Genomic DNA, 27,434 nt, shown 5'->3' with positions numbered 1-27,434 from the left:
AAAGGAAAGATTAGTTTTCTCCCAGGGCACTATGGAAACAAACTACTCTTAAGGGTAGGCTGCATGTCCAGCAGTAGGTGGCCAACAGAAAACGAACTCAACACCCTCTTTGAAGGCTCCTTGTCTTAGATGTCATGTTGGATTTTTTTTCTTTTAAAAATATTTTCAATTTTGTTTTTCTTTTAATTACCCTATAGGTTCTTTGTGTATCTATATAGCTTCTGGCTTTATGTTTTTATGGGATTCTGAGTATGCAAATGAGTCTTCGGTTCTCTATATATTTCTTGTGCCTTTTCTTGAGCTCTTTTCTTCCTATTTGTATTGTCCTGTTCTGATGTGTTTGGCTTTGCCTTATCTTGTTTTATTTTATTCTATTATTGTCTCTTAGATGATTGTGTGTTTTCTAATGAGGCAGAAAAGGGATATATGTGAATGGGAAGTGAGGTGGTTGAGGAACTGGGAGGAGTAGAGAGGGGGAAAACCATAATCAAGATATAGTGTATGAAAAAGGAATCTAATCCTGGAAGGGGATAACAACTGCACTGTAAAAAAAGATTAAATATAATGATGATGATGATGATGATAATAATAGAAAGAAAAATCTAATTCAATCAATAAAAGAAACCTCCAAAGAAAAGGATATGTATAGTTGTAGTTTTTCAGGGGAAAGGCATTACCCTTGTTTGGTGTTCTCTGAACTTCTACTATCTTTCCTTTGGAGACACTCATTGAGGATCATTCCTGCTCCCATCTCTCTTCTCGTCCTTCTGCTGTTCCATCACACGTATTTAAAGATGTTTAACTATCCTACAGTTCTTGTGTAGTTTGCTCTTTTTCTTTCCTTTCCTCCGTTTCTCAGGTTTTCCTACATTTCTCCACCACAGCCTGTAGTACAGGGTTCCCTCGCTTAGCGAGTGTGGGGTATTAATAAGCCACAGGCATCCTGTTGGAGTACTTTGTGTCTCTCATTTGCTCTTTTGTCTTCTTCCTTAGAACGCCCATCTCTCTGCTTTCCATTAAAGCCTTCAGAATATTAATTAGAACTTCAAGGTTGCTTGATAATTCCAACCTTCCTGTCACATGACTGGTTCTGATGCTTGTTCAGTTTTTTCTATCAGTGCATTCAGCCTTTGAGCTTGTGACAGTGGTTCTGCCCCTGGATGTGATTCACTTGGTAAAAGGAACTTGGTAAACATTTGCGCTCATGAGCCACGAGCCACGGAGGGGTATGCTTTACGCCCTTTGAGCCTGATCGGCAGGGTTTTGGTTCCTGAATTCAACTGTGAGGGCTTTCTCTTCTTATGGGGACAAAAATGGCTGGAGAAGAATGGCACTGGGTACCACTCTTCCTCCTAAACCAGTCTCTTCTGCTTTGTCAAGGACAGAATGTTCTCACCTCTCCCTCAGCTAGAAGCATGAGGAGATTTTTTTTCCCAAGGTTCATTGTGAGAGCTTGACGTTGCTGCTAGAGGCGGAGCTTACAGAATGGAGGCAGAGGAGCTCCTGTGATGGGCCCTACAGGATAGGCTCACAGATGCCCTCACCCAGCCTCCAGCAGCCTCATAGGTGTGTGTTGAGTTATCCTGCCCCAGCCCTTGGCCCCTGGAAGGATTCTGCTTGTAAGTTTCTGCCCTATGAGGGTGAGGTTCTGTAGTCTTGTTTGTCTCTTCAATTTAAGCAGTGGTTCTCAACCTTTCTAAAGCTGTGACCCCTCAATTTGGGTCCTCATGTTGTGGTGACCTCCAGCCCTAAAATTACTTTCATTGCTATTTCATAACTGTAATTTTGCTATCCTTATGAATTGTAATGCAAATATCTGTGTTTTCTGATGGTCTCAGGCAACTTCTGTGAAAGGGTTGTTTGATTCCCAAAGAGGTTGTAGCCCATAGGTTGAGAACTGCTGGTTTAGAGGGCAGGGCTTTGTCCTCTGATTGAGTTTTTCTGATGGATCTAAGAATTATCAGAAGTGTTCAATTTTTTATTTTCGGCATGGATCCTTCTAAGTTTCTCACATGCTGGGCTGGGAACTGGAAGTCTTTGGAAAGTACAGCTATTTAAACCACGTAGCTAACAAAGAGAATACAAATGTCCTTCTTTGATCTTTCCATGTTATTTTTTTTTTTAAATTCAGGCAGTCTAAAGGAATGTTTTCAAAACATTTAAAGCTGGGTTATAAGTGCTAAAAAAAAAAAAACCCAGAGACTAAGTCAGAGTTTCCTGTGGGGTCTTATGGTTCTCCAGAGTGTTCATATAAGTGGCTGGCCCATCCCAGAGTGAGAGTTTACACATCTGGAGTGTGTATGTGAGGAATCTTAACAGACTAACCCAGTTATTCTAGGCTTAAGTGAGATATTACACATTGTGATATGAAGGGCTAAGATTACAGTACAGCAGACACTGTAAAGTTTCATTTGATCCTCACAAAACCATATTAAGGTAGACACTACTACTGTTAATCCTTTACCTTAATCATAAAGAAACAGAGATGGAGAAAGTAACTTTCCTAAAATCATCTCACCTTGAGTATGACTCAGTAGTGGGTACTCTGTACATATTAAGCTATCCCCCACATGATTTCTCATGGCTATTAGTCTCATCCTAATATCTTCAGTGAAGATAAGTATTTTTAGTGTTAGGACAGAGCCCACAGCCTCATGTAGGCTAGACAAGCACTAGCTATATCCACAGCCAAGCAGTTCTGATCTTAATGTTTACTTGAGCCAAACTGTTAGGCTTCCCATTCCTAGAGAATAAGGGAAGGATCTTGAGCTTAAAACTTTAAGCTATGGGGCTGGAGAGATGGCTCAGAAGTTAAAAGCACTGACTGCTCTTCCAGACGTCCTGACTTCAATTCCCAGCAACCACATGGTGGCTCACAATCATCTGTAATGAGATCTGATGCCCTATTCTGGTGTGCTTGAAGACAGCAACAGTGTTTTCATATAAATAAAATAAATAAATATTTTTTTTAAAAAAAATTAAGCTGTGGTTTCACCGTTTTTGGCCCTATATTTTGTAATTTGTCTCCATATAACTTACTCTCTAGTTACTTGGAATCACAGAAATCTCTCAGCACTGTCTATGATTATTTGGCTCCACATTTTTTCAAACTTAGTAAATTCTATTTCTGTAGATATAAAATTCTATTATGTTTTTTTAATTAAAGGTGGAACAGTACTTCCTCTATGGAGGCCCATGATAACTCATTATCGATCTTCCTAGATTTAACCATTCAAATGCTGTATCTTATATTTCATACAACACTCATCCCACATGTTTTCATTGCTGTGGCTTGAATGGGAATGCCCTTTCAAAACTGACATGCTGGAAACTAGTATCTATTGAGATACGGAAAGTACTGATTTACAAGTATTGGTCTAGAAAGTTCTTCAGAACAAACCATAAGTTGCAAAATAAAAGACTGGGATTAGAGAAATGACTCAGTGTTTAAGAGGATTGGCCATTCTTCTATAGGACCTGGGTTCAATTCCCAGTACCCATGTGCTGGCTTACAACCATAGTTTACTCAGTTATAGGGGATCTGAAACTCTCTTCTGCCTTCTGTGGATACCAGCCAAGCAAATGATGGATGGACACGTGTAGGAAGAATGTACGTTCTTATGCTCACAGATAAGTACTGGGGGAACCAGGGATGTTAAACACACAGGCTTGTCTCTTAAAGGGAGAGATGTGTCACCTATTTTCTGCTGAGAAGGCTAGAAGTGGATGCAGTGAGTCCCTGGTGGCCTTTGTACTATATGTGTGGGTGGGGCACACTGGTCCTTCCCTAGTTCGTTATCTTGAGCATTAAGTTTCCTCAGTTAATCTATAGAACTCATCTTTATAGAAGAGGTCACTAGTACTTTACAAAGAGTTTTGATGTAATCACACCTTAAGCTTTGTTATGCATGTGGGATTGAGTTAATTATCACCTGGAAACCTTTTCCAAATTGTCCTGCACTTAACTATGCCTAAAATAAACTACTTTGAGTCAGACTCTTGAAGTTGGAATCAACATGGGCTACCAACTCACGTTGGAGCAAACTGTCTTCTTGTCTATTGTGGATTGACACTCCAATAGCTATGGTGTTTGTAGAGACCCTCACAGACACTAATGTAGGCAAAACATCTGTACATAAAATAGAAAATAGAAAACTGCAAACACATACACACAAAGCAATGGAATGACACCAGTTAACAGTGGAAAGCGTTGGCGATAGGAGGTAGGGAGAGGACAAACAGCTACATTTTTCTTACTGTACTTCTCTTTTCTTAAAAGTCCTATGTAACACATATAGATTCATCTCAACAGATGAGGCTAGAGTGAAAACAGGTGTGCTTAACTGATGGAAGACAATAGACACAGATTGGAACTGATCAGGGAAACTCATGACATACAGTCATGTGATCCACAGTGAGAATTACTGACGACTTCATCATTCAATTTTATAAACTAGTGACACTTTGCCTATCACTGTTTTGGAGTTGAAATTAGGGAAATAACCTCTGGCTAGACTTTTATAGTAATAAAAATAAAGAGGGGGCGGGGAGAAGGGCTGGCAAGATAGCTCAATAGATAAAGACGCCTGCTGCCAACCCTGACAACCTGGGATCTGTATGATCTTTCTAAAGTTATCCTCTGCCACACATGCTCTGTGACACACACACACACACACACACACACACACACACACACACACTCTATAAAAACAAAACCCAATTATATAGCATTTTAAACATGATCTCTATATAGTCCAAGCTGGTCTCTAGCTTCCTATGTAGCCCATGCTAACTTCCAACTCATGAGTCTTCTGCTCCAGCCTCACTCTGGTGCTGGCATCACAGAGATGCTGTGTAAGCCTTTCCTTGGGTGTCTCATACCATTTCACAGTTCACTAGTGCTCATCTCTCTTCGGTCTACTTAAGACTCTTTAGCTTGGTTTCTGGATGGATCGAGAGATTTGTATAAAGATCCCACCACCTTCTGAGAGGATACAGCTTGAGCCCACTCACATATTTCCTTCAGATACAGAGGAAATCTACTGCCTCCTTTGTATTGATGAAACATCACAGACAAGAAATTGACCAAGTCTTCTAAATGTGTTTATGCTGGAATAAAGAAGGAATGTATAGTCTAGGCTGTCAACCTAAGCTTCTCTACCACCCGAAGATTATTTTTACACTAGTTCTATTTTAGTATGTGGCCAAAGCAATGAGCATCTCTGAAATTGGTCAACCAGGCACAGATTTGTGCACTGGGACCTAGAGGAGCTAATAGGGCTGATGGCTTTGATATCAGAACTTCAGGAATCCATGAAGACACACTAGAGCAGCATTCCAGTAAAGGTCCTATATTCCCCAGGGATGCCAGTGGTCACAACTATGAACTGGTTAGATGGCTCATTTCTTATACCTGGATTATTCTAGACTGGTTAATCCCTTGTGATTCACGGACTATGAGGAGGGTCTGTAGGAAAAGATGGAAGGAGGACAGAACTTTCCAAAACCTAAGGCAAGTGTGGTCTGCAGCAATAGCTGTATCCCTGAAAGCATTGCAATACATATAAACTTTAAAATGGCCACCCTGTGTTGCCTTACATAGACCTATTATGATCATTTTAGTGACATTAGATATTAAGAAAACATTAAGGAGAAATTGAAGGAAATGATCAAAGGGTAGAGGGAATTCAGGGTCAAGGGAACAGGTTTGCAGGGGTGAGGGTGGGAGTGGGGTGAACTGGTATTGAGGGGGACTACTCACTGGGTTGATGTGTGTTCCAGTGTGTGTACTGCACCGGCTCCCTCTGCCCCACGGTCTTCCAAGTGTACTCTCCTATATTGTTTAGGTCTTGAAGAGCAATCCAAAAATAACTGTCCTTTTCTGCCACACTACTGATCAAACTGGTAATAAAAGCTTGTTCGAATCTTGATTTAAAAAAAAAAAGGAAATTGTTATACTAAGTTTCTGGATGATTAAAAATGTCATTAAAGCATAGTGAAGTGCACAGAATGGAATCTGAGTAAGCGTTTCTTGTTAATTCTCTAGAAGACAGAACCAGGAAAAACACAAAGACCTTTGTTTTGTCAATAGACATTAAATATCAGCACAACGCCAGATATACAGGAGTAGAGAGAATGTGAGATTCTTAGAGATTTAACTCTTGTGACTGTCCAGAGGCCTGGAGTCCAGGTCTGATTCTGCAGTGAAATGGCAGCCTTCACACACATAGCAATGCATCTCTTGGGGAAAGGTGTCTATTTCACGTGTAGGCTGCACGCCACACACTGTATGCATGAGTTAGGGGACACAGAAGGGAGGAGGGAGGACATTACGCTTCTCTGAATGTGCATTTTCTACCATGTAGCACACAGATGCCCTCTCCCCACACTTGCGTAGTAAGAAAGGGAATGGAGGAACAATGCTATGCCACCCAAATCAGTCTGTTCACGGGCATATGGAATCTTTGGCTTATTCAAATGTGTTCAAATGTGTATTTTTACTGACGATAAATTTCAACAAATCTAAGGCATTCCGCCCACCTAGCATTTCCCCCATGCAGCTGAATGAATTTGCTCCCGATGATTGTTGGCAATGCTCCCTTTCAAATACAAATACATCCAAAGCAGATGCAGACAACTTGTGTATACATGCTTATACACACACACTCACATACACACACACACACACACGCAAACACACACACACACACACACGAACACACACATACACACATACACAAATGAAGCATGCATACCAAACTCAACTAGCATTGAATTCAAAGCTTAGTTTGAAACAACTTTCAAAGCACATAAAATTAGAAGGTTGTTTAAATGGTGATGACTTCTGGCCAGATTTGCTGAGTCAAAAGAAAATATAAGGCCTGATAAAATTACCCAAGTAACCTCTGGAGAAAGGGCATTGGACTTTTAACATTCACTTTTGGATTGGTTTTATTGCATGCATTATTCACTTGCTAAAAAAAAAAAAAGCAGGGAGACCATGTATAATCAGAGGAGACTCAAAGGAGCAGGGAAGGAAGGGCAGAAGGACAAAAGGTGGAACAGTCAGTGCCTAAGAGCCACCCAAGGGGATTTCAGTGAAGTACCCGAGGTGCTCACTTTGGCAGAGCACATGGGTTTCATCAGGCTTCAGTAAATACTCTCTGCTAATGTTCTATCAACAGTCTAAATCTTACACTTTTAAAATAAGAAACATTACTTTTAGTTACACCTCAGAGGCAGAACACATGTCTCTGAGGAAGGTACATAAAGCTAACTATCATCTATATGCTGTGGTAATATTCCTTAATCTTTATTGGCTTGTGCTGTCACAATAGAAGATCTATGGCATGATGCCCTCTGCTACCTAGGATTGCTGTGCTACAAGCCAGAGATTAGTTACTGTGTTGTTGCTAAATCCAAGGGTGTGACTAGTTCTTCCATTAGTTTATTACATTGTAAAAGTACCTTTTATTTGCCTGATGTAATTGTCATCTTGGAGGCTTACTGCCTCAGTCTGCTAAGCTAGGCCTAGTTCTAGAAGCTTCTAGCCTTTGTACAATCTAATCTAGGCCTAGAATGTTTTCAGACTTACTCCTGACTAAGCTCACCCTTTTTAGCTTTCTGAGCAATGGCTTAAGAAACCAAGATCGCTGTATATACATTACGTTATTCTTTGAACCAAGAGAACTTGTCTTTCTCTCTCTAACAATAAACGATCCAAAAATGAACCTAAAGAAAGAATTCCATTCACCATAGCAGCCTCTTCAAAATAAGATACTTAGGAACAAAGATAAACAATGAATAGAAAGTACTAAATAACAAAAATTGCAGGTTACTAATTTAAAAATACCAAATATACAAAATGAGAAGAAAGACACCCCACACTTACAGCTGAGAAAACTTACTATTAGCTTATCCACATAACACAGTGGACTACATATTCAATGCAATCACCAAAAATTCCAGTGATCTGTTTTAGCAGAATACAAAAATTAATTCTGAAATCTATGTACAATTTCAAGGAATCTTGAATCCCCAAAGCAACCATGAAAAAGAACAAAGTTGGGAGATTTTTTTAAATTTCAAAACATACTTTAAAACTACAGTAATCAAAACAGTGTTGTGCTTCTGTGAGACTGACTTATGGGAGAGCTGTGGAGTAAGATAGAAGAAGTCACAAAAATAAACCGTTGCATACACGGGCAAATAATTTCCAACAAAAGCACCAAGAACATCCCATGTGGAAGGTTGGTTCTTCTAAAAAGTGGTGCTGGGAAACCCAGATAGGCATTTGCAAAACAGGACCCTTACCTTATACTGTGTTTAAAAAATGAACTCAAAGCCGGTCAAAGACCTAAAGAAAAAACTAAAGTTGTGAAATTCTTGGGATAAGGAAAACTTTATGGCATTGGATTTGGTTTCTTGGGTACGACAATTTCTGGGACAGACAATAAAACAGCAAATAAACTGGGCCTCATCACAATAAAAAGCTTTTGGACATCAAAGATCAAAATGAAGAACCTATTTCTAATCACATATTAGATAAGGGTTTCATATACAGACTACATAAAGAACTTTTATAATTCAGCAATAAATACCCTAAGTTTTAAAAGGGCCAAGGACTTAAATAGAAATTTCTCTAAAGATAATGTACACGTGGCCAATAAGCACATTAAAAGGTATTCAACACTGATAGTTATCAAGAGGAATAAAAATCACAGTAGCCATGAGAAACTTAGTAGGATGAATATTATCAAAACAGAAGAAAGAAAGACAACTGGATGATAAGAAGTAAAGTCCAGAATGTAGAAAGACCTGTATGCTGCTGGGGGTACAAAATGGTATGACCATTATGGAAAGCAGTTTTGCAATTTTTCAAAACGTTAAAAATAAAAATCACATGATTCACTAATCTTCCTTCTGACTATATCCTCAAGGAATTGAAACTAAGGACTCATGTTTGTTTATTTATTTAAGATATTATTTACAGTAGTCAGATGCTGGAAGTGATGTTTGGTGGTTTGAATAGGTTTGAACCCCATAGACTTATGGGTTTGAATGTTTGGCCCATGGAGAATGGCACTATGAGGGGGTGTGGCCTTGTTGGAAGAAATGTTTCACTGTGGTGGTGGGCTTTGAGGTCTCTTCCTATGATCAGGCTCCGCCCAGTATGGAAGAGACCCTTTTGCTCTCTGCTGTGGGAGACAGTCTCCATCTGGCTGCCTTGTCATCAAGATGTAGAACTCTTGATTCTTCCAGCACCATGCCTTTCTGCATGCTGCCATGCTTTCCACCATGATGATAATGGACTGGACCTCTGAAATTGTAAGCCAGCCCCAATTGTCCTTTATAAGAGTTGCCTTGGTGTTGGAGTCTCTTCATAGCAGTAAAAACAAACCCTAACTAAGACACAGTCCAAATGTCTATTGATGAGCAAGTTGGAAAACACAACGTGCATACAAACAATGGGGTGTTAGTCAGCCTATAAAGGAAGGAAATTCTGACATATGTTGAAATGTGTATAAAACTTGAAGGCACTGTGCTAAGTGAAGTGAGCCAGGTATAGGGTCTTACTTAAGGTTTTGTTGCTGTGAAGAGACACCATGACCAAGGCAACTACTATAAAGGAAAACGTTTCATTGGAGCTGCCTTACAGGTTCAGAGGTTCAGTACATGATCCTCATGGGAAGCTTGGTAGAGTGTAGGCAGACATGGTGCTGGAGGAGCCACGTTTTACATCTTGATCCAAAGGCAGCAGGAGGAGACTGGATGTGCTTCAGACTGAATGTTGCTCGAGCATTTAAGACCTCAAAGCCACATCTCCACAGTGACACACTTCCTCTAAGAAGGCCACACCTCCTCCAATAAGGTCACACGTCCTAACAGTACCACTCCCTATAGCCAAACATTCAAACACATGAGTCTATAAGGGCCATACCTATTCAAACCACCACATGTAGCAACACAGATACGAGATGGTCCTATTTGTATCTGATACCTTGAGTGGTCCATCTTCTAGAGACTGAAAACAGAAAAGTGTTCACTGGGAGCTGAGGGTGGGTGAGGGATGGAGAATTGGAAGTATTACTAAATGAGTTGGACTTTTGAGTGTCAGAAGAAGAACCTCGGTCCGGAGACAGATGCACAGCAGTGTGAATGCATTTAAGACCACTGATGCTCTCTCTCTCTCTTTTTATTTTTATCCAAATAATAAAACAAATGTATTTTTAGAAAAGGATTAAACAGAAACATACTTTTCAGAAATCATAAACCTTATGCATATGCACATGAATGTGCTTCTACAGAAATAGAGGTCATATCAAATTCATTATTTTTATATTTATCTTTTTTTTTTTACAGATACAATTGCCAAGTTTGTCACTCATTCTAAATATCCCCCCCAGACATGACGGGTGGCTTTGCAGGGTCTCCTGTGTTCATGTATTTCATTTAACTTGTTCTATGTATTTCATTTAATTCGTTCTAGCATTGGCTGTTTAGACTGTTCTGAATATTTTGTAGGTTGTTCTATACTGCATAATTTCCAACAAGCATCCTTCATCATGATGTAGAGCAGCTTAGTGTATGTCAAGGGCCACAGAGCTTCTACCTATGAGAACCAGGAACCTCTGATGATGAAGGCTCCCATGAGCCAGAAGACCGGGGGCCTGAGGTTCCTGCAGAGTTAGCTCTGAGCAAGGCTGGCAGAGATCCCCTCACACTCATCCCAAGTGTCTTCCTTAAAACTCACTGCTGGGCAGCAACTCTGAGCACAGCAGTGAGAGTGTGGCTTGGTTCTCCCTGGTAGGTCCTCACCAGGCACCACGCCCTTGCAAGGCACCACAGGAATCATCTCCTCTCCTCTGGAGCCTGCAGTTGGCAGATCTAAACCTTTCTCAGCCCAAGAGATGCTGGTGCCCCTTGTCTCCATCTGTACCATTCCTCTCAGAGGCACTGATGCTCTCTTAACATCAGGACAATGGTACATTTTATTTCATGAATATTTTACCAAGTTAATTCTAATTGTGTTTAGGAGAATATGGCTTTCAAAACAGGAGAATGTGAACTATGGCAATATATCATTTTGGGGGGCAAATTTTAAAAATCATGCATCATTTGCATTATTTTGTACAAAACTTTGCATGGCTGACTGATTCATGCTTCATCTGCTGAGCTATCGAGCATGTAGACAATAATCTGTAGTATCACTGTAATTCAGTTTTGCCAGTTTTGCATCCTGATCTGTCTGGAAGCAAAGTGGCCAGACCTGCAGAGGTTTTTGTTTTTTGTTTTGTTTTTTTTTTGTTTTTTTTTTTAAACAGTAATTCAGTAAATCAAAATCTGTTACTCAGATGGAAGGGTCTGTTTTTCTTCCCCTTTGTGTTCCACAATGAATTTTTAAAAAGTCCTAAACCTGAAACAGTTTGCCCCAGAACAAAAGAAATGAGTCATTTGCAGCAGGTGTTCTAATTGCACCCATCAAACCTGTCACTTCACTGTGCAGACTGTGGAAAACCAATTAACAACTACAAGCCTAGGCGCTCAGAGTGACAGGGAGTCTGTAACTCAAACAGGATGTCGGTAATGGAGGCAGATATTCCCAAGCCTGTCAGTGGGAGCTCCTGGGTTTGAGAAGCCTTCCCTCACACTGCCCATGTTTCTCAGACAAGTCCTGCTGCAGAACATTCCAGCACTGATAACCACTTGGCTTCTTCCCTGATTGGGTCTAAATGAAATGAAGACCCACTTTCCTCAACCAGAGAGTCCCATGGTGGAGCCTCTGGTTTGGGTTTCTCTGTGTAGTCCTGGCTGTCCTGGAACTTACTCTGTAGACCAGGCTGGCCTCGAACTCAGAAATCTGCCTGCCTCTGCCTCTCAAGTGCTGGGATTAAAGGCGTGAGCCACCACCACCCAGCCTTTGGATGTGTTCTTGTTTGTGAAGGTGAGTCCTGGGGCTGACTAACTGAGTGGAAATCACATCGTTGGCCTCATACCATCTCCATTGGAGACTGGAGGCGTGCGAGCACAAGGTAACCTGGATGGGCCAACATAACTTGTTGTGCTGGCTAAGTTTTATGGCAACTTGACATAAGCTAGAGTCATCTGAGAAGAGAGAACCTCAACTGAGAAAATACCTCCAGAAGATGGGCTGTAAACAGAAAAGTCTGTAGGACATCTTCTTAACTAGAGATCAATGAGGGCGGACCCAGCCCTTTTGGGTGGTGCTATCCCTGGGCTGGTGGTCCTGGATGCTATTAGAAAGCAGGCTGAGCAAGCCATGAGGAGTGAGCTAGTGTGCAGCTCTCCTCATGGCCTCTGCATCACCTCCTGCCTCCAGGTTCCCACTCAGTTTGAGTTCCTACCTTGGCATCCCTCAGTGAACTGTGATTCAAGATATGTAAGCCAAATAAACCCTTTCCTCCCTAGGTTGCTTTTGATCCTGGTGTTTTCTCATAATAATATTAGCCAAAACTAAGACATGGCTGAAATAATAAAAATATTAAACTGTGTGATACTCTCTGCTTTAGAGTCAGACTATACCTAAGTGTTGGCTCCTAAATATAGTTTGCAAAGCAAAAAAAAAAAATCAACAAACAAAAGACCCACAAATGTTTATAGAATTCTCTGGTATCCAGCCTGGAGGAAATGAAACTCTGTAACAGTCGTATGAGGTGGATCGACTATGAGAGATCTGAATTCTAACAGATTTCAGGGTTGGATTGGGTCCTGTTGGCACTCTTAGCAATCTGCAAGGCTATACATCCTTGCCCGGTTGTTCTGCTGCTCCACCTCCTTGACTTGTTTCATGTCTATAATGTTTGGTCTCTTCAGTTCTAGGCTGCAGAAGGCTCAGCCATACCACCTGTGTTTCTTCAAATAGCGTGTAGTGTTTAATAGGGTATCCTTCACAAAATTGGTAGTCAATAAGTAATTTTCTAATAAATTCTTGAATATATATGAGGACACACAGACACAGACACGCACACACACACACACACACACACACACACACACACACACACACACACGTGACGGCCAGATAGATAACTGTGAAAAGTAACTAACACTGTATAAGAATGTGACTGTTTTGCACGACCGTCCCACCAACCAAGCAACTGCCATGTTGGGGAATTCAGCCAAGGAGCTATCCTGGCTGGGCTTCTTTACATCCATGCATAGAGGAGTGAAGAAGGGTCACAAGACCCTCATCTGAATATTCGCTGTTCTCTACTGCCTGATAATTTAGGTCTGGAAAGACTAAGGGGGAGGAGGCTCCAGCAAGGCAGTTACCTGGGAGCCCTCTTCCCTGCAGGCCAAAGGATTTCCAGGTACAGCCTGTTGGGAAAGGAATATTCCATGTTCTGGTAAATAACCTATGCTTTGTAAGAAAGCCAAATAAGCTCATTGGCTTCCCAGAGTGAACTTTACCAGAATTGTGCCTCCATTTGTGATTGGGACTTTAGAAGGAGGGGTAGCCCTTGTTTACATCTCCCCAGGGGTAGAAACTTGTGTTACAGTGATAGACAATGAATATTCAACAAAAAAGAAAACCGAGATATCAAGAAGATGAAACAATTAGACTTCAGGTTTTCAATGAAATTATAGTTAACAAAGGAAGCTAGTCTCATTGAGCAGGCTCCTATAATATCCAATGTTGGGTCTCTAATTGGGAGACCTATGACCCTAAGTGCTCTTGGAGCTTTGGGGAGCTGAGGAGAGAGAGGCTGCTGTTGTTTGGAAGCTGTGTCTGAGAGCGAAAAGGAGACTAGAAATAACACTGACATCTAGCAAGCTTTTGCTGTGCCCCAGTGAGGGCCACTCAGCCCACCAAACACCACCTCCAGTCCATTCTTCTGTGTGTCAGTCTTTTTCCCAAGCATGAGCATATTCATAAGCACTGTATGGATGGAAGAAGGTGGGAGGGGAAAGACCATGATAATGGCTGTGAATGTGGACTTCCAAAGTAGGGAGAACAGGGTGCTTGTGCCGTGTGTGTGTGTGTGTGTGTGTGTGTGTGTGTGTGTGTGTGTGTGTTTATTTTGAGACAGAGTCTCAAATGTAGCCCTGGCTAGCTTGGAATTCACTGTGTAGACCAGGTTGGCCTTGAACTCACAGAAGTTGCCCACTTTGCTGATACAGTTTCCCGTGGAAGCACTGAAGAAGCCTTCCTATGTTCTTAGGCATGGAAGAGTCAGTCCCCAGCCCTCGGTGTCCTGGGCATGGCTATGGACACATCTTTGTTATGAGATTTCTTACTCCCTTTACACATTTGCAATATGCTTCAAATTTTAAATAGGAAAAACAGGCATAGTCTCTCTGATAGTGTCAGGAAGACAGCCCTGTACAGAGCAATCTAAGTTTAAATAAAAACCCCTAGGAAGCATGTGCCTACTCCTTCAGCTTTCTTCTATTTCCTCTTCTGTGAAACAAACCACAACTTCTAACCATCACACTTAAAAGTACTGCTCAATGATATTTTCTTCTCATTACAAACAGAAGACAAACCCAAATATACCTGTTTGTATTAACCAAGCTAGATAACCAATGAATGAATGTTCTTAGAAAGTAAAAGCTACCTTAAACTCTAGTATTTGCCATTTTTTTTTTAAAAAAAATCAAGTTAGAAATAACACCAGATTTCAACTCTTCTCAATAAATATTCAAATTCAGTTAATATTCTACTGCACACATGCTCTAGATGTGGGTGAGCCCTGGCAGACAGATGTTCACCATTGCACATTTCCTGCCAAAGCAGAGGCAGCTTAGAGAGTTGGCACTTACCGGTTAGTGATGGTTAGAAGGGCAGGAGAGCAGTAATAACCATTCGAAGCCTGCTCAAAGCTTCTCAGGACTGTGTCGATTTTATAACAAAATCTGCCATGTCTCTCCCAGCCCTTAGTGGGAAAAAACAAACCAGGAAAACTAAGGACACAATGTGACTTAGATAAATGGCCAGAGATCCCCTCCTTCCCACTTGCTTGGCTTTCTTTTCTGACATGGATTTTTGTTTTCACAGAGCTCTGTTTGTTCCGTTTAGAATTGCCACCGGTCACAGCCCCGTCTACATTTAATTAATTACTCAGTTTATAATTCAAAAAAATATAACCACCTTAAAAACAAACACAACTGAAAATAAAGGGGAAATACTGCAAAAACAAACAAATCAATAAAGGGATACTCAGGCAAGAGCCACCATTCTTTCTTAGGCTCACAGAATTTCTTTCAAACGGCTATGATGTGTGGGTTAAACTATGGTATTGACCATGGAGGGAGGATGCTCACTGGTTTGGATTCTGGGTTCCCCATTCAGCCACTTTATTTATAAATAATGGACGCACTTTAAGAGACATAATCTCTCCACATCTAGTTTTCTCATCTGTGGACTGATGGTAAGAAAAATGTTCATGGCTGTCCCAAGGAGCGAAGGAGAAAATGCAGGAGAGACCTTGAGTAGAAGAAGAAATCTTGGAGGAGCAGTGAAGCCGGGCCTCAGGTAGTGCGGGGTGTGATGGATGGAGTTTTCAGTTTCATTTCACAACAGCTGATTTGGCTTCCTAGGGACTTAAGTAGAGTTACTAACTGGTTGACCAGCTGAGCCTATACTGAAGTTCTACCTAGTTCTTTTGTAATCAGAGGTCTGGTCTGCCCTGCTTTCCTCCTGTCGTTCTGTTCTGAGGCCTCAATGTAAATGCTCCAGGCTGAGCCCCTCAGGTACCACTGGGCTATCCTTGGAAGGACGGGAGGAAGAGTGACAGATATTTAACCTTCCTGACAAAGTATTTCTTATTTAATAGTAGTTTTTGACTAATAAGATAGAAACATTGCTCACACCACCCAACACCCTAAAATGACTCAGTGGGAAAGAAAAATCACTGTTTTGCCTTTGAGATAATCAATGTTTTGTTTTTATTGTTGTTTTGTCTTTTAGACAGGATCTTATTATGTAGCTAGGCTGGCCTGTAACATGCTATAGCGTTCAGGCTGGTCTCAAATTCATCATCCTCCCCAGCGTCTTGAGTATTAGGCTTATAGTACATGCCTGGCTTCTGGACTCGTAATTAATTATACGTGTACCAATCTCTTAGCAAGTTTTACTGAAACAATGAGGAAAAAACAAAACAAGCATGGGAAATTTCCCAGAAAACTCAAGAATTATCTCTAGATGTGGAATCTATAAACACTAGTGGTGCTTGCTGGGTAAGGAAGCAGAAAAGAGTTCAAAGGGCACAGCAGTTGTTTGGACTGTGCTCCCACAAACCAGCTGGCTTGTCATGGAAGGCACAGAAAGGTAGACTTTAGGTCTGTGTTCAGCTGGAACTAATTCAGGAATTGCAGTTCTTAGATGGATTGTCTGGTGGCCTGTCGGCTATGGCATGAGTATTGTCGAGCTGGAGTGTGCCGGGTCACTCATGTGTATACACATTGAGTAATGAGAAAAGTGTAGCTTCTGCTGAAATGGATCGCTCCTTTAGTTGGACTACAAATAAGTGGACTAGGAAACAAGAGGGGGGGGGAGGGAGATCTAAGAGACTATAACTGACAGAATTATAAACCATTCCTGCAAAATATTAAATGCATTAAAGAAACTTGAAACATTCTGGCTTTTAGATTTAAAGCTAAAGTGATGGTTTTAATCGAAAGTATGTGAAAAGCCCTTGCCAGTTACACCAAACAGCCTTAACCATCCGTTTCCTGAGTAACATACACTTTGTGAGCACATTGCTCTACTCATTGCCGACGTTTAAGACTCAGAAGGGTAATGGGGAGGGAGGATTCTGGCAGCAGAATCTCAAACTCTGCCTCTGAAGAATGCGTCCACACTCCCAGGCGCCCCACCTGAGAACTGTGAGAACTGCATGCAAGATGGGGCATCACGTGATGTGTGAGGTGGAGCATCACGTGATGTGTGCGATGGGGCATCACGTGATCACCGTTGTGTTTATAGAGGGAATGATGGGTTCGTTTACAGCTTTACTTTTGTAAAAAAAAAAAAAAAAAAAAAGTTTTGGGTCAAAGAGCATAGTAAGACATGTCCTTCTGAGGGCTGAAAAGCATTCGGATGCCTCCAGAGGAGATCTGACTTGTAAGAGGAACATTTTCACTCAGAAGCCGGGCTGCTTTTACTCCATGGTGGGCACATTTCTGCAGCCTCGGCGCCCCACGGCAGTGATCGCCATACTCACCACAGGACACTCAGAATCCTCATCAGCAAAGACTTGCCCTTCTTTCTTGCAAATGTAAGAGAGTCTTTCTTTACAACCTTTCACTTTCCAGCGTCCGTCCTAAAGGGAAAAGTGTCACAGGATGAATGAGTAGACTCTGGACAGGATGTTGCTTAGACACGAGCAGAGCTGTGAATAGCAGTGTCCCCAGTGGGGTGGTGTTACAGAACCCTTTGTGGTCACACAAAGGCCTGGTAGCTGCCTCCTGCCTGCGGCAGCTTGAGTGTATTCCAAAGCTGGGTAGACCCGAGTTTGGAAGGAATTTAGTTGGTGCTGAGAGTACCCAGAAACTACCATGACTTGTCCTCAGGGTCAAAATTCATGTTCAATTCCAATGTCCTTCCTCATTAAGCTTCCTCTTTAATTAATCAAATATTTTTATTTTTTTGAGAACAGGTCTAACTATGCAGTTCCAGGCTAGCCTAGAACTCACTACACAGCCTAAATTTGCTTCAGCCTAGTAATCTTCCTGCCTTGGCTTCCTAAGATTACAGACAGACATGCCTAGGGCATCCTTCTCTTCTTCCCTCCCTCGCCTCTCTCCCTCCCTCCCTCCTTCCTTCCCTCCCTCTTCCTTCCTTCCTTCCTTCCTTCCTTCCTTCCTTCCTTCCTTCCTCTTGCTTGCTTGTTTTGGTGTATATATGGTGAATACACATGTTCATGTGTATGCAGATATGTATATGTTTGGGAGTGTGCATGCATTTGTGTAAGTCAGAAGTTGACACTGCATGGTATTCTTACTCGCTTTTCTTATTTTTTGAGACATGGTCTCTCTTTGAACCTGAGTTGACCATTTGGCTAGGCTGGTTTGCCAGTGAGCTCTTGGGAACTGCCAGTCTCCTTCCTCTCCACTGCTGGGGTTACAGACACGGCACCATGCCTATGCTAGAGATCTGAGCTCAGGTGCTCATGCTTGCTGAGAAAGTGCTTTATACTCATGGAGGCATCTCCCCAGCCCCAGCTTCCTCTTCATATACAGACCCCTGTAGGTCTTCTCTTATTTCTGCCTAAATCAGTGGTTCTCAACCTATGAGTCATGACCCCTTTGTGGGGTCACATATCAAATATCCTGCATATCAGATATCTACATTATGTTTTATATTAGTAGCCAAATGACAGTTATGAAGAAGCAGCAGCAAAAATAATGTTATGGTTGGGAGTCACCTCAACATGAAGAACTGTACTAAAGAGGCACAGTGTTAGGAAGGTTGAGAACCACTAGTCTAACGATTTTCTCAGATCCCTTACTGATAACAATAAAATAGTGAACAGACCAAAACACTGTTTTCCCAGATGACCTTGAAATCCTAACACAAAACAGATCAGTAGGTGAAAACTATGCAGTTCAAATTTCAGGTTGTGCTTTGGTGTTCAGGATTTTAGGGGAATATGGAGTCCTTTGATTGCCTTTAGGGAAATACTACATCAGGGCTGACATCTTCACCAGTAAGAGAAGTGTTGGGCCTCTCCATGGAACCTGCCAGAAAATCATTGCCTCCTCTAGGACAGTGTCAGGCATACCACAGGTGCTTTATATCTGCTGGGAGGATGTGGGAATGAATAGTTCTCACCTTTAAATTTAGGTGTTAGATTTATGTGAAGTTTGGGATAGTCATTACTTATTCATATAATAATAATAGTAATAATAATAATATTCATACTGAGATCTACTTGATGGAAGTAAATGTTAATTTCTATGTTCCATCTGCTTGCTGGTTAAGGAGTTTGAAAGCTGCAAAAGAGAGGAGGGGCTGCAGAATCTCTCAGAGCATGCTTGTTCTGACCCGTGCTACGGTATCGCCTTAGTGATGAAACACCGTGACCAAAAGCAGTTTGAGGAGGAAAGGGTTTATTTGCCTTACACATCCATGTCATCATCAAAGGACGTCAGGACAAGAACTCAACAGGGCAGGTGCCCGGAGGCAAGAACTGTTGCAAAGGCCATGGGGTTGCTGCTCCTGGCTTGCTCCTCATGGCTTGCACAGCCTGCTTTCTTATAGAACCCAGGATCACCTGCCCAGGGATGGCACCACCCACAGTGGAATGGGTCCTTCTCCATCAACCACTAATTAAGAAAATGCCCTACAACCTGATCTTACAGAGGCATTTTCTCAATTGAAGTTCCCTCATCTCAGATGACTCCAGCTTTTGTCAAGTTGACAAACAAAACGAAACAAACACAGGCAGCACGAATATCGGTATCTGTCCTTGTTTTCTTAAAATTGACCCCTATTCTGGAAGTAGAGAACACAATTAAAATAACCCAGACATAGAGACAACTATCCCATGTTTCTCTCTTATGTGGAACTTAGGTTTTACACACACACACACACACACACTCACTCATGCACACACTCAATTCTCATTCACACACACACTCACATACACTCACGCACACATTCACACACAAACACATACATACTCACACTCACACACACATTCTCATACACATCCATACACACTCACATATACTCACACTCTCATACATTCACACACACACTCATACACTCACACTCTCATGCATTCACACATACTCTCCCATACACTCACATACACACTCAACCATACACTCACACACACACTCACATGTACTCATACTCACACTCTCATACACATTCACACACACTCATACACACTCACACTCTTGTACATCTTCACACACACATTCATGTGCACTCACACACACACTCAACCATACATCGTATACACACTCACAAACACTCACTTTCACAGACATTCACACACACTCACATGTATTCACACTCACACATGTTCACATGCACTTACACACTCATACACATCCATTCACACACACTCACACACACTCACAAGATGGAGACTGTTGGGGGGAAAGAGAGAGGAATAGTGTCAGGAGGAAGGAGATGACAGGGTAATGAGATCTGACATGGTCAAAGCACATGATACGCTTGAACAAACCCATTAAAGTGTACAGTGAATATATACACTAATGAAAACAACCCCTATCCAAATGTTAGCTGTCCTTCTATAAATATGGTAAGTGAAATAGTCACACCAGACAATAGGAAATGAGGCCATCTTAATTATCTCAGAACCCCTGACTCAAACACCATCAACTCCTGAAACTGTGCTAGGTTTTAGCAGAGCTGCATCCATGACAGACATCTAAAGAGGCTGCTGCTGCTTCCTCCCCAAATGCCACTCAGACACACACTGGTAGCATGTATAATTATGACTGCATATGTTTCTGCACGTCTCAAAAGATACAAAAGTGAAAAGTGTCACAGAAGTAAGCGCTTTGAATTTTTCTGGTTGCTACAATTATTTTGTCAAGCTACCTAAGTAGCATTTAATGAGCTGTTTCCTGGGGGAGGTTGGGGGGGGGCGGGGAACTTGACACCACATCCTGTGGCTAGAAAGAATGAGGACACACATCAAGTCCTGGAGCCTCCTTAAACTCAGCCAGGGCTCTCAACAGCTGTTTGAGCAAAGAGAGGCTATTTGTTTAAAATGTTTAATAAACTATTCAGATGGCTTGGACTAAAGTTACTTCTGCAAAAGCTGATGTCTTCGGATAAAGGGAAAGTGGGAACAGAAGAGAGTGCATAATGCTTAAGGTCGCTAGCCCCCCTCCGGTTACGTGTTCCTTCAAGTAAAAAACAAACAAACAAATCCTTCCACATCCAATTTAGTTAGCAATGAAACTTGTTATTTGGGACACTTTGAATCTGTTCTTTTCTCGGCATAGTCACTATCTAAGTCAGCCATGAAATAGCCACCAAATGATTCCTCTGCTTCTGTTCTGTCCTCTCCAATACATCCTGTACATTACAACCAAAGTTATTTTCAAGTCAGGTTTTCCCACTGTGTCCTTGTGATGGCTCATATACCTTGCTATATAAGCCAGTATTTTTGTACTCCCCTTGTCTCATGTTCTAGCATGGTCATGTGTTTGGCTATTGAAGATGTCAGATCTTCACCAACCTTCAGACCAATGTGTGCCCGTGTGGTGTTAGGGGAGGAAGCAGTAGCGATCTCTTTAGGGCTTTGCCTACCTTTGGGTTTTTCTAGAAATGATTTTCCTCTGTTGTGTAATGGTTTTTGCTTCTTTGAAGTCCTAGCTTAAACACCATCTGTTCAGAGAGGTTTCCCATCCCTTTCCTGTTTGAAGCTTCCACTCTAATGCCGGCTTCGCCCTTCTTTCCTCAGAGTAATGATCATATCTGTTATCTTATGCATATCTGTTAGCATGTGCACTGTAACAGGCATGGAAGCCCCAGGAAGAGCACGAACTGCCTCTCTTGGTCTCAACCATGACACAAGTCCCTAGTATAGGTGGGTCACAAAACTGACCACTGATCAAATGAATCGACTTACAGAATGCTCTGCTGAGACACACAGTTCTCTTCTGTTTGGAAGAATCCGAGGCTCAAGAGGGTACCAGTTAGTGAAGGTGACAGAGGAGCCACTGGACCACGCAAAGGAAACTGGGATTTTATTGCTACTCAAACCAATCCATGTTTCTGATGCATTTTCTGTAAGAAATAGAGGTTATAAGATATTATTTGTATATTTTTGTGCCACATACAGGTTATTAGTAAGCTATACCCTTTCATATGTGATCCTTTTTATTTATTTACATGATATATCTTGTTTGAAACTCACTATGAAATACCTGTCAGACCTCTCTCCTCCTCTAATATCCAGGTTTGCTCAATATAGGTCTCCTAAGGGAGGCAGAATATCAGCTAAACTAAAAGCAAGCACTGGCTGGAGCGAGTCAGAGTTCTGGGAGTCCAGAATGTGGGCTCCTCCACTGTGTGCAAAGTGACCTGAAATATCTAGTTTTCCTTTTGCCCAGAGAAAAGGAAAGTTAAGAGATTCATTGGATTTTGGAAGGGGAACATTAAAACCACCACCATCAAAACTCTTTTAACATGGTGTAACATGTGTGTTTTTCTTCTCTCCCTCCCCCTCAGCCCCCCTCAATAAAACAAGCAGAAGCTCCCCCAGGCTTACACAGAACAGTGGAGTTGCCAGAAATACAAGCAAAGCATCACAGCCTCGTGGATGCAATGAGAAGCACTAGGTAGGCAGAGAAGCTTCAAGTGTCCTTGTTGATACAGGGGACACTGCAGGATTCTTTTAATCCTAAATGCAAAGGATTAGGGAAAATGACCTAGAAGTATTTGTGTTTGCAAACTAAAACCTAACACTGCAAAGGTCGCCAACTAGAGCCTAGGGATATTTTTGGTTTTGGTATGTATGTATGTATGTATGTATGTATGTATGTATGTATGTATGTATATGATTTTTAAAACACTGGAAAATGAAGCTATCATTTCAAGGATTTTTTTTTTGGAAGACTCCATGTTTAATGTATGACATGGGGCCTGGGATGGGGGGTGGGCAAGGCAGCTTGCTCTGAGGAACCGAAGAGGGAAGGCTCAGGAGCCTGGAACTTTGAGTATGACACACAACCTGAAAAACCACCAAGCCAAATGGAGTCAAATTACTTACCTAAGAAATTACCTTCAGGAGAGCACAGCACACTGGCTGTCCAGCAGCCATATGCTGATTTATGGGTTTAGGATTCGGATTGAAGTTCTAAGGAATGACTTTATGACTTCCACACCTTGAGATTCTTTTTCATTTTTTTTTATTTTGAGAATTTAATGTATTATGTTATACCCTTTCTACCCTCCTCTCTGGCCAGTCTGTGTTCCATTGTACTCCCTCTCAAATTCAATATATCTATCTATCTATCTATCTATCTATCTATCTATCTATCATCTATCTATCTCTATATCTACCTAATCATCTATATATCTATGTCTATCTATATACATATATCTCTATCTATCTATCTATCTCTCTATCTATCTATCTATCATCTATCTATCTATCTATCTATCATCTATCTATCATCTATCTATCTATCTATCTATCTATCTATCTATCATCTATCTATCATCTATCTATCTATGTATCTATCCATCTATCTATCTACCTATCTATCATCTATCTATCTATCTATCTATCTATCATCTATCTATCTATCTATCTATCATCTATCTATCTATCTATCATCTATCTATCTATCTATCTATCTATCTATCTATCTATCTATCTATGTATCTATCTATCATCTACTGAGTCCATTTAGTGTTTCTTGTAGGTGCTTCTGTTTAGGGCTGACCATTTGAGATTGAATAACCTCTCATCCCTGAAGAAAACTTATCCTTCCTCTCTCTGCAGCCATCAATTGGCTATAGCTCTTCATCTAGGGCCCTGTGAGATTTCCCGTATCTTCGTTGGCATGTCAACTGGTGTTGCCATTACACAGATCTTGTTTAGCCAGCTATATTGTTAAGATTCTGTGCGTGCCACTTCCCTGTCATATCTAGAAGCAGCATCTCACAGCACACATTCTGGCTCTCTGGCTCTCAGAATCTGTCTGTTCCTTCTTCCACAAGTTTCCCTGAGCCTTAGGTGTATGGGTTGGGTTGTATAAGTTGGGCCAAAAAAAATCTATTTGGCAAATGTAAATATGTTACATAGCTTTTGAATATATTGATGTGTTTATAAAAAGATAAAGAGATAAAGAGAGTATGTTCTGTGGGTGTGTAGAGAGGTATGGGGGAAGGGGATGTCTCGCCGGACCCATGCAGAGGTATCTCTTCCCCCTGAGGGACCAGTCACACACTGGTATAGCATAGAATAGAGTTTATTCAGGGCATGAGGAGGGGCCAGGAGGTGGGAGAGAGAGAGAGAGAGAGAGAGAGAGAGAGAGAGAGAGAGAGAGAGGAGAGAAGAGAAGTAGAGGCTGGCCATGACCACGTGGAAAGAGGGGGAAGGGAAGGGGGAGGGGCAAGGGGACAGAGAGAAGCTAGAGTCAAGAGATCAAGAGAGAGAGGAGGGGGCAAGCAGCCCCTTTTATAGTGGGCCAGGCCTACCTGGCTGTTGCCAGGTAACTGTGAAGGTGGAGTTTAGACAGAATACTTACAAAAATCCAGTGAATTGCATTTCTGTAGATTTTTTAGAACCTTTGACTATACATGTGGATATATATTCCATATATATTAGTATATGTATATATGTATGTATATAACCATAAATTATCAGTTTAAAATAGTTTAACTTCTAACTGATTAAAAAGTAGTTACTTATACTATTTCATAGGTCTTGAGGCAAAGGTCTTTGGTACTCACCATCCCTAAGGAAGTTTACAAGAAATTCCACCTCCGCTAATGAAGCTACATCCATCAACACACTGTCGTTAGACTGGCAAGAGTGCAGAGCCCCGAGCCAGCTCTTTCTTTCTTTCTTAAGTCTGTAGCATTTACGATTGAAGGGAGTCCAGTCAGGATCACAGTGAGTGGCATGGTATTTCCAGGAGTCCTTTTCTTTACAAATCAACAGAAAGAACAACATTTGCACAATCACTTCCAGTGTTACTCAATGTCCTTTATATAGTCGACAGTATGATTACTTTTAGTAAGTAAAACACAAAATTGATTCCCAGCACCCACATAGTGGCTTACAGCCACCTGTAACTCCAGTTCTGGGGATCTGGAGCCCTTTTTTTTTTTTTTTTTTTGGTTACATAAGCACTGGGCACACACAGCACACATACATAAATGCATGCATACAAACATACACATATATACAAAGAGAGGAAAGAAAGAGAGAGGAGAAAGGGAGGGAGAGAGGAGGCAGAGAACGAGAGGAGAGAGAGGAGGGAGGAAGAGAGAGAGGAGGGAGGGAGAGAGAGAGGGGAGGGAGGGAAACAGAGGGAGAGAAAAAGTGGAGAGAGAGGGGAGAGAAAGAGAGGAGAAAGAGACTGTAACTCGTTTGCCTAATTAAGAATGTTCTCATAGTATAAAAGGGCTGTTATGAAACATAATTTAAATGATAGTCCAAGGATTTTATACAGGGTAGGTGTCCTTATCCTGGAGCTAAAAGAGCCTAAAATTTTGTTCACTTCTTTAGAACACAGATGATGAAGTTTCATTTTGTCATTCTCCTGAGGTCACTGTGGTATCTGTGCCATCATGCTGGATGGATGGGAACTCTGAATCAGGTTTCCCAGGGTCAGCTGCCATGACACCTTAGACACTCGGGGAGAGGGTGGTGGTGTGCAGGTCAGGTTTCAGTTCTCATCTTGTTGGGGAGCTTGTCTCTCGATGGTGTCTGCATTTGGGGGTGTTTTATTAATTGATAGCAAGTGTCTCCCTTAGGAACTCATTGGGTAAGCATTACTTTTTGAGACACAACTCATTCTTTTAAAATGATCTTTAGGACACTGACATCCATTGAATCATAGTCAGAGGATGTTAGAACATTTAGATATTATCAATGGTTACCAACCTAAAAAAAACAAATGAACAGCAAGAAAAGCGTTCTTTGAAATTTCTCTCTCAATGTAAGAAAGAAGTTGAACGAGGACTTTCTGAGATGGAAACAGGGTCATGACCTGCAAGGGATCCTGAGAGGCCCAGTGAAGTGCTGTTGGGGGCTGGTCGAGGGCTAATCTAAGATACAGGCTGTGGTTCAATTCCCATTCTCCAGCAATAAAAAACAAAACTTCTCCCTTGATTTTCACCAGCCTTTCTTCAGAAGAGCTAAGAATGGCAGACAGGGTGTGATAGTGGCCCCCTTTAGTATAACCAAATGGGAAGATGGTGAAGACAGCAGGAAGGATAGGGGTCTGTGTCAAGCCTTTGATCCCTTTCTGACCTCCAAGCCCCACAGCACAGACTCCTCTTACTTAGGGGAGGAAGACTGAATTCAGTGTAGTCTTAGATTTGAGAACCAGCACCAGGGCTTCCATTGTGAAACCCAGTGCTAGGCAGAGCCCTGCAACTCCTACCACAAAGCTACTAACTGTGGGCTGAGTCTTGCATTTGGCCAGAAAGCTGACTGTAGTAATAATGGCCTTCAGGAGGCAAGGCAGAGGTCAGGACACCATCTGCTAGAGAGCAGGGAGTGAAAGCTAGCACAGCTTCCTATTGCACCACAGCCTAGTGGCCAAAGCTATGACTTAGGTCTATCCTTGATGACTATGTCTAGAACTGGGCAGAACTCTTCAGTGTCTGACAGTGAGTGATGTATCTGGATGTACCTGGCTCCAGGGAAAGGCTCGTGGGGGCAGACTTCTCTCTTTAGAAACTCTCTTAGTTCCTTGTGAACAACATACTAACTACATTGGGTAAAAGCTGACTTGGACTGCTGCCTAAGTAGAGCGACAGTGTACCAATACCAAGCTCTTAGCAAACCGGACTTGGCATTATCTGGTGACTAATGGCTTAGAGAAAACAAGCATCCAGATTAGCATTTCTAGAAAGATTGGCACAAACGAAATTAGATGAGGAAACGCAAGATAAGTGGCTAGACACTGCTGAATGACAATAAGTATTGGAAGTTTTCAAGAAACCATGCCTGCATCTGGTAGTCAAAAGAAAGTTCTAGAAGTGGACTAGCTAATCATCAGTCTGGGAGAGCTTCCATGGAAATTAAAACAGCTGCTAATAGAAGCTCATTAGGCTTAAACACACACACACACACACACACACACACACACACAAAGCAAATATTAACAGACTTAAGGGAAGAGAGAGATTCTAAAACAGCAGTAGTTGGGAATTTGTACCTCATATTTAGTGATATACAGACTGTCCACACTGTAAGCCAGAGACACAACTGCAAAGTCAAATTGCACCCCTGGCCAAATGGCCCCTACAGACATCTACATTCCAACAGCTGCCTAGTTCACAATTTTCCTCATCAGCATAAATTATTCTCCATGACAGATAATGTCGCTGGCCATAAGACAAGCCTTAACAAATTGACAAAAACTGAAATCACATCAACTATTTTTTTTCAACACAATGCAATAAAACTAGAATTCAAAAATGAGAAAGAGGAAGCTATACTTACTCATGGAAATTAAACGACTTGCTTTTGAACAGGCAATAAATCAACGAATAAGTTAAGAAGAAATTAAAAAAAAAATTCTTTTGAAACAGGTGCATGTAGAGATACAACATGCCAAAATGTATGGACTCAAGCAAACCTGGCATTAATGGGGGAGTGTATATCAACCCTCTGCTTATCTGTGAGAGGTAGACACAGCTCGAGCAACCCAGAGCCACACCCGTTCCCTTGCTGCACCTCAAGGGGTTGGTCAGTAAAACAAGAACAAACCAAACTCCAAATTAGCAGAGGGAA

General features: G+C 41.6%; 1 protein-coding gene across 1 annotated transcript in view; it reads right to left on the bottom strand.

Annotated features, from left to right (window-relative positions):
* Window positions 1-27,434, bottom strand: part of Pla2r1 (phospholipase A2 receptor 1) — a 120,332-nt gene that overhangs the window by 48,251 nt on the left and 44,647 nt on the right. The window contains exons 7-11 of the mRNA XM_028769271.1: window positions 24,416-24,610; window positions 21,582-21,739; window positions 17,187-17,285; window positions 14,785-14,897; window positions 5,762-5,925 (exon numbers count right to left, since the gene is read on the bottom strand). Of these exons, the coding sequence (XP_028625104.1) occupies window positions 5,762-5,925; window positions 14,785-14,897; window positions 17,187-17,285; window positions 21,582-21,739; window positions 24,416-24,610 (729 nt within the window). The remainder of the gene's footprint in view (window positions 1-5,761; window positions 5,926-14,784; window positions 14,898-17,186; window positions 17,286-21,581; window positions 21,740-24,415; window positions 24,611-27,434) is intronic.

This window comes from Grammomys surdaster, unplaced genomic scaffold (assembly GCF_004785775.1).
Source record: "Grammomys surdaster isolate TR1022 unplaced genomic scaffold, NIH_TR_1.0 191, whole genome shotgun sequence".
Lineage (NCBI taxonomy): Eukaryota > Metazoa > Chordata > Mammalia > Rodentia > Muridae > Grammomys > Grammomys surdaster.
The sequence above is the reverse complement of the archived record's forward strand: the minus strand, read 5'-3'. Positions and strand labels throughout refer to the sequence as shown.